This window comes from Lycium barbarum, chromosome 3, assembly GCF_019175385.1.
Source record: "Lycium barbarum isolate Lr01 chromosome 3, ASM1917538v2, whole genome shotgun sequence".
NCBI lineage: Eukaryota > Viridiplantae > Streptophyta > Magnoliopsida > Solanales > Solanaceae > Lycium > Lycium barbarum.
The window spans coordinates 105,673,110-105,695,609 of record NC_083339.1 but is presented as its reverse complement, the minus strand read 5'-3'; the positions used below and the strand labels follow the sequence as shown (position 1 = coordinate 105,695,609).

The window sequence follows — 22,500 nt, the reverse complement described above, 5'->3', positions numbered from 1 at the left end:
ACTCCATTGACAAGAAGAAGGTGCTGGTAGTGAACTAACAGGCATGGACCACAACTAAGAAATCTTTTATATAAATGAGAAACACACACTGCAGAAAATATCACTTCGTAGATACAGCTTGTCATGAAAATCTAATACTCCTTATAAATTAATTAGATGAAGAGGAAAATAAGGTGTGATTCAGCTCAACTACCAGATTGAGACTAAATAATGCGGAAAGAATAATTTGATGATATAACCATCAAAAGATTTTCATAAAAAACCCATTTCAACAAGACACAAATCAAGGAAATCCAGAGAAGCTGTACAGGAAGGAAACAGCTTTACTAATTCTTAGAGGTCAACAAAAATATTTTAACAGGATTATGCATACCTCAAACTGTATATCATGCTGCAAAATGGTGTTCTCTAGATTTATAAATTAAATAATTTGGAGAAAGCAAACCTCGATGCCCAGAAAAGGTTGTTCATTGATGTTGAGGGATTCAAGACCTAGTATACAAATGGTTTACAAAAAGTAGAGAACTCATTACTCTACAAATAACACCCAGTCGCCTATGTTAGCATGAACCTAATCGGTGCACCAAATTGACTAGAAACAGACACCAGACTTTCATCTACACAAGATTATTCTTTCCCCAGAAAGGTTCTATTTCTTTCGCTCCTAAGTAAAGGATCAACATAAAGGCCAGATCAATCGTACATTTTCAGCACAGTCCACCACAGCTACTTGCACCTGGGAAATAGGTCATTCAGTATAATACATTTTCAGAAGCTTACTCCATTTTGATGAGGAAAATACACCTGTTACTCATGTTATAGGAATGCCAGGGTAGATACCCAAGATTTTCCTTTCAGCTGCCGAGTTCAACTACAGTGCCCAGATCGTGCCAAACGAGAATGGCCTAGGTGGTACGTGACTTATCTACTGCAATTTTGGAGGCCATAAATGCCACAACTTGCACCTTCCTCTGACTCACTCTTAAAAACATCCGCATCAATGTAGAGGGGTTTTGTGAATAAACTCGCAGCAAACTGATTGGCAGATGAAGAAAAACAAAGTACAATTCCATTACAAGGTAACAGCTTGTTCATGAGGTGCACCTTTCCAGTTCCACAATCTGTTTAATGCCGAAAAGTCAACAACATCACATTATACTCCCACGAGTAACATACATACCTGAGCCATCAGCAAAGGAATCAACTTCCTTTCATTGTTACAACAAAGAAAAAAAATCCTCTTTCAAGCGATATTCCCATTTAGACATTTGATCACCCGGTTGATATAGAGTTTTTTAAAAATAAAAAATAAAAAATCTCTCCTTGTCAATGTGAAATTCTAAAAAAAAAAAAAATTGAGATAATTAATAAGTAGCCCCTATAGTATCTATTAGTAGGTATACCATATTGATATTTTTACTGAAAAACAAAAATCTTTGGAATATTTGCTCCAATAAACCAAATGTAGCTTAAAGAAACTTTGTACGCTAATAGATGCACTTTAATACAGTAATAAAAACCACAGAGCTTAATATGCTTTACACTAACAAAGATTTCTTCCCAAAAGAATCAAACACCAAAATAGGAAGCTTCACCTCACATGATAGCAGTAGTAGCATTTCACTTCATGTTCTGGTAACCATCAGCAAATCTGTAATCAACCATAAAAGCAACAAAAGAAGTTCTGAGAGAACAATAGTACCATAACAGCCAAAACCACCCACACCAAAAAAGAACAGCCACAGCATAAGAATAAAAGTAAAAGCAGCACTACTTGATAGCAGAATATCACACACCGGCTACGGAAGAAACAAGAAGTGAAGGACACAGATTCAAGCAGCAGGCGCTAGAGTTTTAAAGATAACGTAAATCACAAGGGGCGAATTCAGATCCTTAAGGTCTTGGAAAAGAAGTCTGTTCATGAAGTTGAAAATTCAAAGCAAAATGGATTACTAAAAATTCAAACTGTCCGAAAAAGCAGATCTGAAGGTACACCTACCTTCTTTCTTTTAGATTATTTGCAAATTTATCAGATCTGACTCTTTCTCTGTTTAGTGGTACAATTTTTTAGCTACTTCTCTTGTGCAATCAATTTTTATTTTTAGATTTACTCAAGATCTGAATCAATTTTACCCTTAAAGATTGATACTTTGCATCACTTTTCCGTCTTCAATTGTGGAATAAGTGATGGCCGGTGGCCAGTCCACAATGGAGGCTGGCCAACCCTCACTAACTACGACTATTCCAAAAACCAATCCTAATCCATTACAATATTCAGATCTGTTCAAATCAAAAACCTTGAATGATACATTACATAGTCAGATCCAATCACTGCCCCAAATTCCAATGAAACCAGTAACTTACCTACATGGGGTGCCATACATTAAATACACTGAAGTAGAAGTTGATCAGATGAATATCATTGAAAATCTTCACTATGCTGTGGTACGAAAGTTCTCATATGGCCAACCAGATATTGAACAACTTCGTCTCATAATCCCTACACAATGTGGAATAAAAGGTGAGTGTAGAACAGGTTTTCTAAGAAACCGCCATGTGCTTATCAGATTAAGTCTTTTTGAAGACTTTGTGAATTTCACATCAAAGCCTGTATACTACATTCAAGATAGAGAGGGATACTCGTACCAAATGAGAACACTGATCTATGATTCGAATTTCAAGGTTGATGAAGAAACATCAAAGACAATGGCATGGATTTCCTTCCCAAAGTTATTGCCTACATACTTTGTGAAGGAAACTCTTTTTTCAATTGCATCTGCAGTGGGTATTCCTATACAATTGGATATGGCTACGATTAACAAGACTAGACCTAGTTGTGCTAGGGTCAAGGTTTTAGTAGATCTGGTAGCGGATTTACCCAAAACGGTGAGGATGGATATTGAAAATGAAAAAACAGGAGCAATAAGGACTGTTAATGTTCAGATTCATTATGATTACCTCCCTAAGTATTGCAAGGAATGTAAATTACAGGGACATGATGAATATGATTGTAGAATTATAAATCCAGAGCGTGTTCAGTATGACAATGAAAGGGAGAAAATGCCAAAGGAGAATGGCAAGACAAAACCTCATAAAAGCTCTGATGAAGTGCACAATAGTAAGGAAAGCAATAAAGATCTCTAAGAGGATAAAGAAATTGAAGCAAAAAAGGCCAAGAGATTACAAGCAGAGGAACAACATAATAAAAAGCAAACTAATGACAAAGGCAAACAAAAGCAAGAGGATGGAAACCAACAAGGATATGAAGGGAAAAAGAATTATGGAAAATACAATTATAGAGGATACAATAATTTATACAATTATTCTGCTAGAGTGTTGGCAGGTGGAAGAGTGTTAGGAAATTCAGGAAATTGGAATCCCATCAAAGACAATAGAAACTTCAATGCTGAGAAGGGAAGTGCAAATCATAGCAAACAGAAAGAGACAACAGTCACTGCTACATGCAACAAATTTAACACTTTGGTGGACTTGGAGGAGGAACAAGAAAAACAAAATGAAACACAAGAAGGAAGCACACATAGTAGTAATCCTGTTAAAGAGACAGCTAGGCCATGGGTGGATGCTGCCTTTGGGAAACAAACAGAAAATAACAAAGTTATGAAAGAGCAGGGAAAGATAGATAGCGGACAAGAGCAAGATAATAAGAAGGAGAAAGGGGTAGGGGATAATCAGTCAGAGGAGATAGCCATACAAGATTCAGAAAGAACAATTACAGATATCGTGAAAAATGATAACAAAAAAGAAGATGATAACAAACAGATTACTGAAGGCCAAGACGTACTTCAACCCATAGAAGTACATGACAGTGTTAATTCAAGCTCATATCAGCAAGTGGAATCAGCTAGACAACAAGTGGATCAAATGAAGGACTTACCGGAAGAGCCTCCTGATACAAACAATATGGGTGAAGGAGATACAGCATCATCTGCAAATAAGGAACAAAATAATGAAAGGGAAACACAAGCAAGGGATCAGAGAGATCAAAACAACAGAGATACAACCATAGAAATGCAGGCAATTTCAGGAAATCATAAGTATCAACTGGTAGCCAAAGATCATGAAGACACAACACAAGAAGAAGTGAATCAGAATAAAATAGATATTGGAGAGGAGGAAGCAGGTGAAACTATTAGTTCTGATTTAATGGAGGGCAACAATAAAGGAGATATTTCCCCTAAACACTTGACAAAAACTAAAAAAGGTCACAAGCCAAGAGATAAAAGTGTTCCTCCCAAGACAGTGGGAGGAGTACAAACAAGGATGGCATGTTCTAAAGGAGTTTCTCAATGAATAGCTCATTAATATGGAATATAAGGTCTGTAAACACTCAACAGGCCTTTGAGAGGGTAGTACTATTGCATAGACAGAAACATTTTAATTATGTTGCCTTACTAGAGCCTTTCCAGCATGTTAGACATATTGACATGTACAAATTGTGGTTAAATATGGGGACTTGGTCACTACCCAGTGTAATCCCACAATAGTGGGGTTAAATATGGGGACATCATGGCATAATGTGAATGGGAAGATTTGGATTTTTGTGGATGCAGAAATTCAAGTAGAAATAATGAGAGATACAGAACAACTGTTATCCTGTAGATTCACTCATTTGGGTGATGGGCAAGAGTTAGTGCTTACAGTTGTTTATGCGAGTACTGATAGAAATGGGAGAATAGCTCTATGGGAGGATCTATATGACATGTCTTCACACATCACCATCCCATGGCTTGTGGGTGGGGATTTTAATGTCATTACAGATGACATTGAGAAATTTGGGGGTCTTCCTGTACAGTTTGCAGAAACAGAGGATTTTAGACAATGTATAGACATTTGCCAACTGATGGATCTTGGTTTTACTGGAAGTATGTTCACATGGTGGAATGGGAGATCGGATGAGGCTTGTATATTTAAAAGACTGGACAGATGTTTGGGAAATCAGGCTCTGCAGAATAGTTTTCCTAATTTGGAGGTAGAGCATCTCATTAAACAAGGTTCTGACCACTCCCCCTTGCTGGTAAATATGAGAGCAGATAGTAGACCAATTAGGAAATCTTTCAGGTTTCTTAATTTTTGGGTGGAGCATGAATCTTTTCTAGATGTAATCAAAGAAAATTGGGTGGAATCTTATGGCTCAGACCCCTTCTTTAACTTTCATAATAAGTTAAAAAAGATGGGAAGAGCTCTCTCTAAGTGGAGTAGGGACACTTATGGTGATATCTTCAAGCAAATTGCAACTCTGGAGGAAGTGGTGCAGGTGCATGAGCAAGAATTTGAACAGAATCCTACAGGGCTTAACAGGGAAAGGCTACAAAGGGTACAAGCTGATCTGATCAGGTTTTATGCTATTGAAGAAAAAATTTGGAGACAAAAAGCAGGGATGCAGTGGTTTCAGGATGGAGATAGGAACACAAAATTCTTTCATGCTCATGTCAATGGAAAGAGAAGAAAGCTACAATTACAGAGAATTCAAGATCATACAAGTACATGGCTGGACACTGAAGAGGAGATTGCACAGGAAGCAATCAGATTTTTCTCAGACCAATTCAAAGAGGAAAATATCCCTACAGATTTCTCTATGCTTGATAAGATTCCTAAAATGGTTACAGAAGAACAAAATCAACAACTCTATGAAATGCCAGATGAAGCAGAGGTGAAAAGAGCAGTTTTTGGTTTAAATGGAGACAGTGCAGGGGGTCCTGATGGTTTCACAGGAAGATGTTTCCAAGCTTGTTGGGAAATTATTGCAAATGACTTGGTGACCATGGTGAGATCATTCTTCTGTGGGCATGAACTCCCAAGGTATGTAACTTGTACCAATTTGGTTTTGATACCAAAGAAGAAAGAAATTAATACATTTTCTGATATGAGGCCAATCATCTTGAGTAACATCACTAGCAAAGTTATTTCAAGAATCATTCATGAAAGACTGATATATCTACTACCTGAAATCATTTCACCTCAGCAATCAGGATTTGTTAAAGGCAAGAGTATTGTAGAAAACATTCTGTTGGCTCAGGAAATTGTACATGATATTAGGATTAGAGGAAAGCCTGCAAATGTTGTCATTAAGCTTGACATGGAAAAGGCTTATGACAGAGTATCATGGTTATTTCTAACTAAAGTCCTGAGGAGAATGGGGTTCGGTGAATTTACTATTGATCTGGTGTTTAGAGTTATCTCAAATAATTGGTATTCCATTCTGATTAATGGGCAACCTCATGGATTCTTCAAATCATCTAGAGGAGTAAAGCAAGGAGATCCACTGTCCCCTACTTTATTCATTTTGGCTGCAGAATGTTTGTCTAGGGCTCTCAATACACTGCATACTGAGGATGAGTACAAGGAATATGGGATGCCAAAATGGAGTCCATATGTCAATCATTTGGCATATGCAGATGATACTATCATTTTCACCTCTGCTAATGAACAGTCTATGAGATTAGTGATGAAGACTTTGAGTAATTATGAGAAGGTGAGTGGTCAGAAGATCAACAAGCAGAAAAGTGTTGTTTATATGCATCATTTGACATCTCATAACATTAAGGAGCTGGTATTTTCTGTCACCCAGATTCCTAAAAAGGATTTTCCATTCACATATTTGGGTGTACCAATCTACTATGGGAGAAGAAGGAACATTCACTACAAGGAGATAATAGAAAAGATTCAGAATAGACTGAGCTCATGGACTGGTAAGCTGTTATCTATTGGAGGAAGGACAACACTGATTAAACATGTTTTACCGAGCATGCCTATACACCTACTATCCGCTTGTGACCCTCCTAGTGCTATACTTGCTCAGATTCATAGATTGTTTGCTAAGTTCTTTTGGAGCAACTCTGTGGGAAATTCAAGTAAGCACTGGGCAACTTGGACAACCTTATGTCACCCACAAGAAGAAGGTGGCATGGGGTTTAGAAGCCTACAAGATATATCTAAAGCCCTCTTTGCTAAACTGTGGTGGAACATGAGAACCAAACAATCCTTATGGAGAACTTTCATGAGTAATAAGTACTTAAAGAAGTTTCATGCTGTGATAGCCCCTAGCGGATCAGGTACTTATGTGTGGAAGAAGATGATTAAATACCGAGATGAGATGGAACATGAGATATGGTGGAAGCTTCAACAAAGTAATTCTTATTTTTGGTTTGATAATTGGACAGGACTGGGAGCCCTATACCATATTACTCCACCAGATTTTGAGTGTGATCCCACAATCATCCTTGTAAAAGAAACTGCAGAAGTGGGGCAATGGGATGAACAGTTGCTAAGAAGAATCCTTCCTGAGGATCTAGCAGACCATATTGTGCAGCACATTAATCCACCAAATGAAAATGGTCAAGCAGATAAGGCTTTCTGGAAATTAGATTCGAGGGGGAAATTCACAGTTGGGTCTGCATTTCAATTGCTCAGACAAAGAAAAGACCCCAGTAATTTGTATAAGCAGATGTGGATCAAAGGACTACCAATAAAGATATCTTTTTTTATGTGGAGATTTTGGAAGTTCAAGCTACCATTGGATGATAAGTTGAAGAAATGGGGACACCAATTCCCTTCCAGATGCTATTGTTGTCAACATCCAAAAGTGGAAGATACCTCCCATGTCTTTTTACACTCACCAACAGCTCAAGCCATCTGGAAGTATTTTTGTGGACCAGTGGGAATAAATACTGAGAATTTGCAAGTTACCCAAATAATTAACAGATGGTGGGATATGCCTAGTAGACTACATGCCAAATGCATTAACCAAGCTGTCCCTGCTATTATTATTTGGGAACTCTGGAAGAGGAGAAACACTATGAGACATGAAGGGAAGGTGTCAATCACAAAACTCATTTACCAGGTGATGCATACTTTGATTCAATTCATGAAGGTGAGAAGGAGAAATTTTAGGTATGCACCATATAATTGGAGTGTGATTGTTGAGGCATTACAGAGATATTCTCCAAAGATAAGAGTAACACCAGTGACTTGGAGAACTCCAGATATTGGATGGATAAAAGTCAATATTGATGGAGCCTCAAGAGGAAACCCGGGTAGGAGTTCATGGGCCTTTTGTGTAAGGGATGAAAGGGGAGATGTGATACAAGCACAGGCCAGAGAAATAGAGGATCTTCAAAGCACCAACACCGAGGCAGAGGCCCTAGCCATTTTACAGGCTCTCAGGTATTTAAAAGACAGTCAATGGGATCAAATAAGGATAGAGACAGATTCACTTTTGCTGAAGAACTCTATTCAAAGGACATGGGAAATTCCTTGGCAAATCATTACTATGGTGGAAGAAATTTGGAGAATAAGTGAGGAAAAAGTGGTGGTGATAGAGCATATTTATAGGGAAGGAAACAAATTAGCAGATCACTTGGCTAATTTAGCTTTGGACACAGGGGACATACAATTCAATTCCTTTCATGACATGGAGAGCCACTGTAAAAGAATTGTGAACAGTGACAAATTACAGCTGCTCTGTCTAAGAATTAGATCATGTTAAGGAGACTGAATATAGGGGGAAGGTGGGAGAAAATGAGGTCCTCACACTCAAATCCTTTGGGAGGAGAATGTGAAGGATTTGGTTTACACTAACTGTTTGCTAATGGTTGCAGGTACACAAACTAACATAAATGGAGGATTTTAATTCAACAGGTACCACAGAACAACCACACTGAAGGAATACCAACAAGCAGCGAAACACAGTGTAATCAGGATGTTGAGAAGTTTTACCAGCATAAATTGCAACTGGTTGGAGGCACTTTTGACAAATGACATGAAGTGGAATTACTGCTCCAAATGATTGAGCACATGGAACACAACAGACCTCTTGAGTACACATGGGCATACCGTTTCTATTTAGTGGTTGTTTCTTAGTTGGTGGTATTAGCACCCCGGGATGCTCATCCTACTGAGAACTGGTCATTAGTTAGAAAATGTACTGCCTTGGTGCATATAGAGGGCCAAATATAGAGCATGTGAGATATAGAAACAGAAGTTCTTTATGGAGCAATTATTTCAAATTTCATTCTATTAGTAATTTTTTAACAATTTGTAATATCAAATTAAGACAAGTTATAAGTCTTAATTTGATCATTAGTTTAAATTTTGTATTTTCATTAGCCTTTTGGCTAGAGTTGTATAAACTTCTGGATTTTTTGATAAAATTTATAAAATTAGCCCTAGGCCAAAAGCCTAGTGGACTTTTATTAAAAAAAAAAAAAAAGAATATCACACACCAGAAAAATAGCAGCAATAGCTCTAAACCAAAAAGCATGGCTGCACTTAAAATAGAAAATCCACGACATATCTTTTTTTCTGACAAGATCGAAGATAGAAAACAAAGGACCAATTCAGCATTGAGCGTCTCATCAAGATAATACAATAACAAGCAAAAAGATTTAAAATGAACTTACACTGAGCCAGAAGTATCCTATAAATATGACATGGCTCAATAAGGGAATGATACAGGTTAGATGATTGCAAAGTTTCTCAATCTGGTATAGATATAAAACGTGCAACACATGGTTAGCTGGACTTATGTAAAGCAAGCAAGCAACCATCTTCTCTTTTCTGAATTGCAGTCCAAAGATCAACAACCTTCAGATTGTTCTCTTTGCAACAGCTCTATACAGGCCTCTGAATACTGTCAACAGAATGCATTTGTTCGAACCAGCTCACTGCAATATGAACTGTCTGTCCAAGAGATGAAAAACTTGTCTCAGTAATCAAAAAGGAAATTTGGAAATAAGTACATCAAAAATATAAAAAATTGAAGCAGTGATAGGCATTGACCTTGTATTTTCACGAATTTGGCCTCATCAGCCGGTGGACAACTGAGAAGATGATGTGAATATTCTATGCAAGGCTCTACTGATCCCACCCCAAAAAGAAAAAGAAAGGAAAAAGACAAATTCAGATGCAACATACTAGTTTGTTTATCTATGTGGAAGCCAAAGCAAATAAGTGAAACAAATACAAGATTTCTGATCATTATGTATCTTAATGTCTATGTGGAATCTTGAACCAAGCTATAATAATTCCAGCTCTTCATAACCATATTTCAAACTAGGAAAGAAGGTCAAATTTACCCCTAAACTTTGCGAAATGCTCTAGATATGCCCTCTGTTACTAGTTGGGGCCAATCACGCTCTCTCTGTTACAAAATTGACACATATTTGCCCTTATTTTCCAATTCAGCAAATGGAATCATTAAGAAAATAATAAAATCCATTAAAATAATATGAAAATAGAAAATGAAATAAGACAAAAAAAAAAAAAGAATAACTAGTCTTCTTCTCAAACCTGCTAACCTGAATTCTAACCTTTCCTAAAACATCATCTCCTCTAAAATCAGATGCGGATGGAGCACTATAACTAGGGGTTCAATTGAACCCCAAACTTTCGATGCGGTGTAAAATTTTACTAAAATTATAATGAATAGCATATCTGAACCCATAACTTTAGAAATAGGGTCAATATTAAAAAATTCAAAAGGTTGAACCCCTAGAAATTAAATCCTAGATCCGCCTCTGTCCAAAATAACCACAAAACAACCACGCCGTCAACCTTAAGTTCATCCTTTCCACTACTCCATTACAGTCACCGTTTCTCATTCCCGTCTAACAGCCATCACAATGAAAAATCAATCCTCTCCTGCACCCTTCAATGAAATCAGTGAAATAACTACCTAAAGATTCCACTCATTCCCTTCATCATTGTTGTGGCGTTACCCACAACGCATATACAGATAACCATTTCAATCCGGAAAGATTTTTGTTTTGTCCATAGCAAAAATTTCTGCCATTCCATCACAACATAAAAAAAATAGTTTTGCGACTTTACTAATATAGGGGATAAAGTTTAGTGACCACACGTGAAATTATCATGTATATATAACTCATCTGCCAGCGGAGCAATTAAATAAAAAAAGAAAAATTATAGAATGTACCTGAATTGAATATGCACGACAGTTACTCCATCAGATATTTGCTTATACTTGGTCGAAGTTGGATATTCACCGTCAGGTGATGGTGCATACCGTAATATGTCCAGCAAGAAATCTGACAAGACCTTTTGAATTTTCACTTAGTCACCATATACAGTTAATGGCTTAATTTCCTCTGAAATATCCGGGATAATTCTTTCCCTCAGCAATAGCAACAGCATTCTATTACACTCCCAAGAAAAATTCTTCTTTCCCAATGGTCAGTGAACCATCCTCAATGATTTCCATATCAACACCCTAATGATCTTAGACATGTGCCTCTCACAAGCAGCACTTGCCTCTAGATACTGCTTCTGGTTTTCTGTCAAATATGTGGCCTCCAACAATGAGTTGTAAAGCACATACCTTTCAGAGGATTCTTTATTTCCTGTCAAATGTATGCCAACTCTTTCATCCGAGAGTAAAAATTATTTTCCTGTTGCCTCTCAACCCTTAGAGATTGCTGCAATTCAGGTTTAGCAAAAAAAATGAAAGTGATAAAACTGAAAATGGCAAAAACCAGATAAGGAGACTCCTAATTTTTAAAAGAAAAAAACAAAAACAAATGACATTTAATTAAGCATTCAATATCCTTCTATAAGATTTACATTTTGTTCAGTATCTAGTCTTCCCCATGACAGAATTGATCCACTAACTTGTCTTAACCTATTTGGGTTCCTATGTAGTTTATCCAAAAATTTAAACACGAATAATTCAGGAGAACACGCATATTGGGGATTACCTAAAGGTTGTCAACTGCACATAGCATACAACTACCTCACAAACTAGATACGACCAGTACATGGGCGGCGCTTATCAGAGTCCTGAAAAAAGAATAACAAATAGGATTATGTACACCTGAGAAGCTCCAGGTCAATAGGTCATCAACGTTAGAGTCAAGAGAATACCGTACTAATCAGAAACTTTAAGCAAAAAAAAACAGAGTTAAGAAGTACACATAGTTGGTGGCTCAAAACACTTTACCAAAGGGAATTCTGAGGGTACACAAGCTGTAATGTGCAACTCCACACAAAAGTCCATATTCTGTTGATACTCATGGATCAGAAAGGGAAGGAAGCCCAGCAATATCGGAGAGATTGCATATCCAGCCTCTAGGTTGTGTTTATCATAAATCCTCTTTTCTTAAGAAGCAAATCTTTCATAAAACGAACTTCATGCCACTTTTTATTTTTTTCTAGTATACAAATCAACAATTTAAGATTATAGCCACAAGGGACATATTCATTGGCAAGCATATCCTGACATATCTTCAATGCATGAACACCCCAATTATTAGTACAAAGAGAACTGAGAAGATTTTCATATGCTGCCCTAGAAGGGGCCAATCCTTTTTTGCGCATTGTGTACGAGAGCGATAGAGCATCAATGGGCCTTCCATGCTTGCATAGACCTCTTATTAAAGTGCTGTAGACAATGTTATCTGACGCATTCATTATGTTGAAAAGACTAACAGCAAGATCAATTTCACCCCTTTGGCAATGCCCATCAATTAGAATAGTATAAGTAACATGATTTGGTTGGAGGCGATCATGTTGCATCATATCAAGGCGCTTGTATGCATCTGCCATCCCCTCTGTCCACATAAACACAGAAATTATGCCATTATGCAAGTACAAATTTGGAATTAGGGTGCTTGTATTCACCTTCACTTTGTTTATCCGGTAAAGTGCAAATCTTTTTAGTTGTTCGTGAGAGCTAACTGATATTTTCAAACATTTTTCCTTAGGCAACATAGTACTCCGATGAAGTAGAGGGAACAACATTTCCTTAGATTCTTCATACTGTCTCTAGGGAACAAGCCGTTTCCAATTAAGTGACCTAATATTTCTAGAAGCGCCACTGACCAAAGTAATGTAAGTTACCACGTCTGGCTCAACCTTACTTCTTTCCATCAAATCAAACAACTTAAATGAGAATTCAATGTCTCCCTTACTTAAGAATTGTTTTATGAGAAAAGTATATAGAACCTTATTTGGCTTGAAACCATCTTCTATCATTCGATCGAGGTATTCATGGGCCTTCTCTATCATGTTGTTCTTAACCAACCCACCACGTCTGGCTCAACCTTACTTCTTTCCATCAAATCAAACAACTTAAATGAGAATTCAATGTCTCCCTTACTTAAGAATTGTTTTATGAGAAAAGTATATAGATCCTTATTTGGCTTGAAACCATCTTCTATCATTCGATCGAGGTATTCATGGGCCTTCTCTATCATGTTGTTCTTAACCAACCCACTTATAAGAGTGGTATAAGCATAGTGGCTTGGTTTAACTCCAACTTCCAACATTTCGTCGAAGAGCTTATGGGCGTGAATAGCTCGCTCATTTCTTGATAGAGCAGTAATCATTGTCACAAACATAAATTCATCAGGATGAATTCCAGCCTTGCGCATGCTCCTGAAAATTTCAATGGCCTCCTTTGTTGGCTTGTTTCTGCCCAAACACCGAATGATGGAGTCATATATAGCAACACTAGGCTCCAATCCCCTCTCTTCCATTTGGTCCAGAACTTCAATTCCATTTGGTCCAGAACTTCAAATGCTGATTGTATGTCGTCACCCTGCTTACAGTCATTTACCATAATCAAGAATGTTGCTTGATTTGGAACTTGACGTTGATCTCGCATAACTTCAACAAGGGAGTTGGCATCCTCAAATGGTTCCTTTTGGCAAAGGCACTTGATCATGGAATTATAAGCTGAATGTGAAGGCTGAAGAGAAAGGCTTTCCATTTTCTCCATGCAAACCACAGCAGAATCAAGTTCTCCTCCTAAACACAAAGCGGTCATGTATATATTGAAAGCAACACTAGCCAGATGTAAGTTTCTTGCCACAATTTCTTCCAAGAGACGATCAATATCAAGCATGATATTTGTCGTACTGGTAGGGCTACGGATGTAAGATAGGTCAATATTGTAGAGAAATATTGTCACGCCCCGAACCATGGCCTGGACGTAACACGGCACTCGATGCCTGACTGTATATGACCGAGCGAACCACATGGCTTGCTGAATCATCATAATACATAACATAAGCGGAATATAACATGAATGCATAATGAGCCTTTATAAAACATGGTAAGTCATAATACTTAATAAAATACTTGTTTAAACATGAGTGAGCCAAAATGGCTATACGACTCCAAATGTCTGACATGACATAACTGACTCGTCTAGTCTATGAAACCTCTATCATGAGTCTGATTGGAATACATACTTACTGGGACAAGGCCCCCAGCATACCTCAGATGCATAACTAATCATAAACAACAATTAAGTAAACCCCGAATGAGATGGGGCTCACCAATAAGCTGGTACGTGCAGATCCTAATGAGCAGAGGCGTCGTCCTGTAAGTTTGTACCTGCATCGTGAAATGCAGGCCCCCGGGCAATAAAAGGGGACGTCAGCACATTGAATGTACTGGTATGTAAAGCAACCGAAATAAATAACATGGGACAGGGAATAACATGATAAGAACTGAAACTGAAAACCTGGACATGAACATGAGCATGAGTACATATGTATATATATAACATTAGTAAAACATGATAAGTAGGGAGAGCAATAACTTATAACCGATCCATGGTCTGGTGCTTGCGTCCCGCCAGCAGAACACTCAGTCCTTGCCAGGGAACATGAGATTTGATAAAATATGAAAGGATCCAGTCATTATGAGAGATCGTCGGGACATGGGTGGAGCGATCCTCATCCTACGGTGGCTACGTAGTTTCAGGCTATCTGAAGCCCTCCTCGGTAATTAATGCAACTCCCAAAACAAGAACATGTAAAATAGTGGCACTTGCTGCCCATGGTATATCATGAATCATAACTTGCTTGTACATAGTGTTCATGAATCACAACTTGCTTGTACATGGTTTTCATGAATCTTAACTTGCTTGTATAGTTTCATAAGATAACTTATCATAGTCTTACAAAACATATTTTTGGTTCATGAGCAAATAACAATAATTCGAAATCATATATATATACTTGTCTTGAAAACATACTTGTAACATGCCGGATGAAATCATAAAGTTTCATATAAACATAATGAGAACGCATGTGGAAGAATTCATGATTCATGGATTTAGCTAGGATTCCTAATAACCGTAATGGAAGATTAGGAATACAATAACGAATATAGATAAAAAATTCATGTACATAAATACATAATTACGGGCTACCAATATGTTGGGTTTAATGCCTAGGGTTTGAACTTCATGGATTTTACGAAACGGATCATGGGGAAGAACGTAGAGATTCCCACATGTGGATGGAAGTTCTACATACCTTAACTTCCCGCTTTTGAGCTTATCACAATGTTCTTCAACCCCCTTCAACTTCAATCTATAGCAATACAAGTCATAGGGATTCTATATTAGCAACGATATCCATGTTTTGTTCATCTAAGCATTTTATCAAACACTTAGTGGGCATGAAGCTCTATAACCCTCATTAATGGTGTTTTCTTCACCAAATCCCCATTCTTTTACTTCTAGTCATTTCTACAATCCCAATTAGATGCAATTAACATCATTCTTCATCACCCATATGAATACAACAATCCCAAGTCAACAATCCAACAATTCTAGCATAGTTCATATAATCCTCTTCAACAAACCCAATTATTATTCTCCCAAGAATTCATCAATTCACAATTATAAGTGATTAGGGAGTAGAAATATTACCTTTTGGGTAGTCACCACGAAATCAACACTCCCAAGTCCGATCTTTAGCTTAAAATGACGACAACAACTTGTACTACACTTTATCCTTCATGAGCTTCGGGATTCGGGGCCTTAAACTTGGTTGATTCTCTACTTTCTCTCTCTATCTCTCCTCTCTCTCGCTTTCTCTCTCTAAAAATCTGAAATTTGTGAATATGGAGGCTGCTAGGGTTTTTATTTTCTTTATATACCAATGGGAAAATGGGTTGACCCAACTTGAAAACGGGTCGGGACTGTTCTGTCTTAAAACGTCCATATCTCCCTATCCCGACGTCTCCTGTTAACCCACAACCCATGGTTGGAAAGGTATTTCAATTATCTACAACTTTCATTCTTTGAGTTTTCCCAAATTCTCAACTTACGATGGGGTTATGGCCTCCCGAAGTCAGGTGACCCGAAACTCAACTGCGGACCAAAACACGCCCATGTTACGGTCCCGTAACACAAGGTACGGACCGTAACGTGGCGTCGTACCTTGTCGAAAATTTCCAGAAAGTTTCTGGAAATTCTCCCTGTGTTACGGTACGCTGTTACGGTCCGTAACACAAGGTACGGCCCGTAACACATGGGACGGACCGTATCTTGGGACCGTATCGTGAACGAAATTTCCAGTAAGGTTCTGGAAATTTCGCCTGTGTTACGGCTCACTGTTACGGCCCGTAACACGAGTTACGGTCCGTAATGTCACCGTAACGTAGACGAATTTTCCAGCGAACAGGCTTCAGTAAAATGGGCATAACTCTTTGTACAGATGTCCGTTTAATCCCCATAATATACCGTTGGAAAGATATTCAATAGGGCTACAACTTTCATCAAGGAGGTTCTTCCAGATTCGCATTGGATCAAGGAGTTATCGCCGCCCGAAATAAGCCTATCAACCATTTTTGCAAACGCTCAAACCTTCAGTGTTTTCGCTAGACTTCTAATGATATGAGCTTAAACTTAGTTCCAAGATGCGGGGTGTTACAAATATAACAGAAGAAAGATAAATCGGGAGACCTTCTGCTAGCCTAAGATCGTTAACTAAGATCGGAAGATTCAACTAAAGAAGAGGAAGCTATAGAAAGGCAAAGAGAGATTTGAGGTAGAACTTTGTTATGGAAGAAGACTCCTTGAATTGGCTTGTATTGGATTTTTATGGGTTTAACTTGGGTTGATTACAAATGCCTAAATGTCACCCATATTTATACTTGTCTAGGGATGTTTCTAGATATTATTCTAGATACATCCAAAAGAAAAATCTAGTTATCTTTATCTTCTAGTATTACTCTAGAATATCTAGATTTTTCTTCAAGATAATTATTTAAGATAGTACACTAGGTTATTCTAGAACCTTTAATAAATATCTAGTATTTTTGTACCTTCAAAAAATCAACTTTATTTCTTCACACTCCCCCTTATAGTGATTTTTTGGAAACTACCCCGAGCTTGTTGCGGAAGAACTCAACCGAAGCTTTTGGGCATGCCTTGGTGAAGATCTCAGCAATATTTTCCCGACACTTCTTCCTTCTTCAAATGATGATGGTTTTCCGCTAATAATTGGGCCTCCAAAGAAACAAGAATATGTCTTGATAAAATTTTCATCTCGGTAGCGGGCAGACTTGTCACTATTTCTTTTTTGCCTTTGCGAACCACGTGACTCATCTTCATGCTGAACTTCACATTCTTGAGTTTCCAGACTCCCCCTTTCTCTTAGCTCCTTAACAATTGTGTTATCTGGAGAAGCACCTGAGTCGGTGACGATCTAACCATGAATTTCCTTCGAAGCCTCAATACCAGCATAGGATCCACCACCAGATTCCCTTTGCAGCTCCTCAATAAATTGTTTGGCAGCTTCAGAGTCTCCAAAAATCATATCATTTGTATCTCCATCTAAAATTGAGCCATCAAGGTCAGTCTCTTCATTTAGTTGATCTTTTGCTTCTAGTATTTCCTCTGAGCCAGTAATTGACCTTAATATGTCAGATGATTGACCAGAGACTTCAACTTTCACTATATCTCCCTCAATGCTTTGTCTGAAATTGTCGCCATTGACATGTATAGTTTCAGACACTGTCAGCTCATGGTCTACTTCAACATCCTTCACGTCCAAACTTTTATTACTAGTTTCAGGATCTGCTTCGTTGATTTCCTCAGTAGCAGCTACCACATCACCAGTCTGAACGTCTTCAAAATTTTCTTGCTTTTTGTTGATGACACCAGTACCTTCCTTCTCCACGTAATGGACCGTATTATCTGCTGTCACAATGACATCACAACCATTGTTTTCTTGGAAGTTGAAAAATTTAGATTCATCTTCAGTGAGATGGTGCCCACATCCTGAATCCACAATCCAGCCTCTTTCGAAATTGAGAGAAGCCAAGGCATCTACTACTCGAGTCTCAGCTACGAAGCACCTTTCCCGGTCTTCTTCTTCAAGAGCTCTCTCAGTTTGAGCCATTTTGCTTTCTTTGGCTCGGCAAAATCTTTTTATGTGTCCTACTTCACCACATCGATAACATTTAATAGTCTTCTTACCATTATTAGAAGACTCTTCCTTCTGTCTTGGCGAGATTGACCCCTCATGGAATTGAGAATGTGTCATCTCTCTCGAGCCACTTCGCTTTTGTCTTCCTTTAAAATTCCTCTTGTTAGCTACAAGAGCATTTCCTTCCCCTTCTTTAAAACATACACTAGCCATCTGCTTGGCTAGTAGCTCCTGTGATGACAACAAATTCTCAAACTCCTCCAAGGATGGTTGTTGAGCCCATCCTTGAATTGATGTAACAAAAGGAATATATTCTAACTTCAAACCACGAATGATAGTTCTTCTCATTCGTGCTTCGGAGATAGCCTCGTCCGAATTTAATAAAGAGATCTCTAAACATAAGTTCTTAATCCTCAAAAAGTACTCGGCAATAGAAAGATTACCTTGAGTGGTGTTCGCCAATTCATTCTCCAATATTTGTAGTCGGGCTTCATCCTTCTTGTTGAACAAACGATCAAGAGTCCTCCAAATTTCATGAGCTGATTTGCACCTTATAATATGATCAAATAAGCTGTGCGAGATGGACCTCTTTAGGATGAACTCCGCCTTCGCATTAATCTGCTTCCACTTCTTGTATGCGCTGCTATTTTCCGGTCCGTCAATAGGAGAACTTGTGTAGCTACCATTAACAACATCCCAGAAATCTTCTCCCACAAGGTATGACTCTATACATGTCTTTCATACCTTGTAATTGGACTGATTCAACAACTCTATCCCCAGTCCATTAACACGGCCGCTCAAATCCATTAAGAGAAACCAATTGAATCTACCACTAACCCGATCTTGAAATAAAATCCACAAGCCAACTACGGTTATGGCTCTGATACCATGTAGAGAAATATAGCAGAAGAAAGGTAAATCGGGGAGGCCTTCTGCTAGCCCAAGATCGTTAACTAAGATCGGAAGATTCAACTAAAGAAGAGGAAGCTATAGAAAGGCAAAGAGAGATTTGAGGTAGAACTTTGTTATGGAAGAAGATTCCTTGAATTGGCTTGTATTGGGTTTTTATGGGTTTAACTTGGGTTGATTACAAATGTCTAACGTCACTCCTATTTATACTTGTTTAGGGATGCTTCTAGATATTATTCTAGATACATCCAAAAGAAAAATCTAGTTATCTTTGTCTTCTAGTATTACTCTAGAATATCTAGATTTTTCTTCAAGATAATTATCTAAGATAGTACACTAGGTTATTCTAGAACCTTTAATAAATACCTAGTATTTTTGTACCTTCAAAAAATCAACTTTATTTCTTCACAAATACCACAACCCTTCTTGGCAATTGCCTGCAAAATTTCGTGTGCGCATGCTAGATTAATCTCTGACCCTCTTGGATAATAGTTGATCAAGATAAAAAACAGAACTTGGTCAGGAACCAATCCATTGCCCAACATCTTCTTGTACAAGTCAGCTACTTCTGCTAACCGATCCTCTTTACAAAGTGCACCTATTAAGGCAGTATAAGAGTGAACGCTGGGAGCAACATTGCCCTGAATTATGACATCAAATAGCTCCTATGCAAAATCAACTTTATGGTGCTTGCAATACTTACCAATCATGATTTCATAACTTACCGCATCAGATTCTAATCCCAATTCACCCATCTGCTGAAGCAGCTCCCAACCCTTGTCGAACATGCCCAAGTCGAAAAACCCATTTATCAGCGTGTTGTAAGTATACTTATCCGGTTCACATCCCAACTTGAGCATTCTGAGAAATACCATCATAGCCATTTCCATTTTCTGGTTCTTGCAATACCCGTTGATGAGAGCCGTGTACATGACTTTATCTAGATAAAAACCATAAGACTCCATTTCCATGCTCAACGATTGCGCTTTCTCGACTCTACCCCACTTACATAACGAAAAAACCATTGTTTTAAACAAATGATCCGTGGGTGGTATCCCTCTAGTATATAATACACCAAACACATATCTAGCTTCGTTTAAGTACCGTTGGTAGCACAAACCATCAACTAACTTATTGTAACAACGGTAACGGAGTAACATCTCAGCTTTGATAGCTTTCTCAAACACACCATACCCATCCAAGACTCTTTCTTGGCCACAAAATCCGTTAATAAGCTCATTATAAGCGCCACTGCATGGCGTTACAAGTTCATCAAAACAAAACTTAGCTGCCTCTAGTTTACCCAAATTACAATAACAAATAACCATAGAATTTAACACAGAATCATGCGGCTTGATACCTCTGTTCAACATGAAATCTACAAAAAAAATCCTCTGCCTTGTTGGTTTGTCTAGATGTAACAAGTTTCCGAATGAGAAAAGCATAGGTAGTTTGATCAGGCTCAACTCCATGATTAATGGAAAATTCAACGGCTGAGATTGCTTCAGAGAGTGATGATGATTGCTTGATGATTCTATGAATCAATTTCTGAGTAGAATCCAACATACCCCGAGCAATTAAATTCTGTGCAAGTGAAAAACACAAGGCTTTGTGATCAGGTGGTGTTGCTTCTTCTGCAGGCAAAGGGCAAGTAGTAAAAGGTCTTGTCTTTGTTCTTGAAAATTAAAAGCACAAGTTATTGTGCCGTCCAAGAAGTGTATGTTTAGTGATCATCATGCTAGAGAATAATGGAGAATGTATTTTTGTAAGGAAATAAGAGAAGACCAAAGTTGTGTTTGGGGATTATGTTTTTGAGCCACAAATTGGATATTGAAAGAAAGTAAACTGATGAGTTCTTCAATGACCAAGAATATAGAAGCCGCGGGTGTTCCTTTCATGTTGGCACTACTGAACATGAAAAAACAGAGGGGAGTTGGGAGGGGTTTTAGTTCTTTTCTTCTTCTTTTTTTTTTTTTTTTTTAAATAAGAAATTTATTATCAAGCATATTTAATTCGGAAAAGGGTCAAAAATACCCATGAACTTTCAAATATTATTTATCCATACCCTCCGTTATACTTTTTGTCCAATTGTACCCCACCGTTATACTTTGGCACTGATTAGCCCCTAATTTGAGTGACACGTGGTAGCCTCAGAATAAAATTTTGGGTTAGTTTTAATTAGAATCGGATATTATAATTGGGAATGTGTCATTTTATTCTCAGGCTGACATGTCACTCCGTTTAAATTAGGGGCAAATCAATGCCAAAGTATAACGGTAGGGGTACAATTAAACAAAAAGTATTAACGGAGGGTACAAATAAATAATATTTAAAAGTTCGGGGGTATTTTTTACCCTTTTCCGTATTTTATTAAATCAATTTTCCTACACCAATCTCATTCTATTAAATATTGTTCACCACCTATTAAGAAATTTATAATCAATGGGTAGCCAGAAATCTGTTTAAGAGTGTCCAATGAGTAAAATGTGTTATATCACAATGAATAAAATTAGAATGTATCGATAATTGAAAGACCAAAAGTGCTATTAACCCTTGTCATAACAAAAATGATTATTTTTAAATGTCGTTTGGGTATGATTTGGTTGAGATTCGAAAAGTATAGTGTAGTACTTTAAGTTGAAGTCGAAAAAAGGTTTTTTAAAAGTTGAGGTTGTGTTTGAACATGAAAGCACAATTGAAATTTTGTGAGTAAAACCTCCAAAAACCAATTTTTCATTCCAAATCCTATATATTATCAAGTTAAAAGTTGAAATAATAAACCAATTTAATAAAAGGAAAAGGGGCAAATATACCCCTCAACTTTGCGATATGAAGCGAATATACCCCTCGCTAAAAAATGGGGCAAATATACCCTCGTCGTTATACAAATGGTGCATATTTGCCCTTTTCTTAACAGACTTATATTTAATGAATTAAAAAATAATTTACCGTTATGTTTCAATTAAAAATTGCAATGCGGCTTTAAGAAAAAAATCAAAAATCAAAAAATTGTGCTTCATCTTCATGTTAACCCATTGAAAATCTCCATCAAAATCACTCAAAAACTTCACCAAACTATTCCAAATTTCAGATATGAACTCCTCAAGACATTCCCAATCTTTTGAAATAACACTCGCTCGAAAAGGAGCTCGCTTGCGGAAATCTGAAATTTTCAACTTTGAGCTTCAAGCTCCTTCAATGGCTGATAATGAAGAAAGTTCATCAATGAGTGCAAAAACAAAGGTGCTTAGAAGGGGTCTTAGGCCCCGTTTGGACATGGTTTGAAATCATGGTTGGACATACAATTTGAATATTTTAAATTATATTTTCTCTTATAGACATAAAACCTCACAAATTGTGAAACCTATCAAAACATTCTCAATTC

At 37.5% G+C, this 22,500-nt stretch overlaps 1 protein-coding gene, 1 long non-coding RNA gene and 2 pseudogenes across 2 annotated transcripts; 1 reads left to right on the top strand and 3 right to left on the bottom strand.

Annotated features, from left to right (window-relative positions):
- The first annotated feature begins 4,516 nt into the window (after positions 1-4,516).
- Positions 4,517-9,731, top strand: LOC132631084 (uncharacterized). Its single transcript, XM_060346684.1, has 6 exons — positions 4,517-5,355; positions 5,467-5,785; positions 5,984-6,118; positions 6,590-6,872; positions 7,215-7,702; positions 9,588-9,731. Exons 1-6 carry the CDS (start codon positions 4,517-4,519, stop codon positions 9,729-9,731), a joined length of 2,208 nt encoding a protein of 735 aa, XP_060202667.1.
- A 1,210-nt stretch (positions 9,732-10,941) lies between these two features.
- LOC132631083 (phytochrome B-like) lies at positions 10,942-12,031 on the bottom strand (annotated as a pseudogene).
- A 71-nt stretch (positions 12,032-12,102) lies between these two features.
- On the bottom strand, positions 12,103-20,852 carry LOC132631082 (pentatricopeptide repeat-containing protein At5g62370-like; annotated as a pseudogene).
- LOC132633981 (uncharacterized) lies at positions 14,080-15,866 on the bottom strand. Its single transcript, XR_009579982.1, has 3 exons — positions 15,701-15,866; positions 15,303-15,359; positions 14,080-14,373 (listed from the first exon to the last, which is right to left on the bottom strand). It is a non-coding gene; the product is annotated as an uncharacterized LOC132633981 (long non-coding RNA).
- Positions 20,853-22,500: the final 1,648 nt, after the last annotated feature.

Coding starts and splice junctions, on each gene's coding strand:
- LOC132631084 (XM_060346684.1), top strand. CDS start 4,517: ATGGGGACATCATGGCATAATGTGAATGGGAAGATTTGGATTTTTGTG. Junction 5,786..5,983: donor CAAATGACTTGGTGACCATG/GTGAGATCATTC, acceptor ATTTCACCTCAG/CAATCAGGATTTGTTAAAGG. Junction 6,873..7,214: donor CAACTCTGTGGGAAATTCAA/GTAAGCACTGGG, acceptor TTACTCCACCAG/ATTTTGAGTGTGATCCCACA.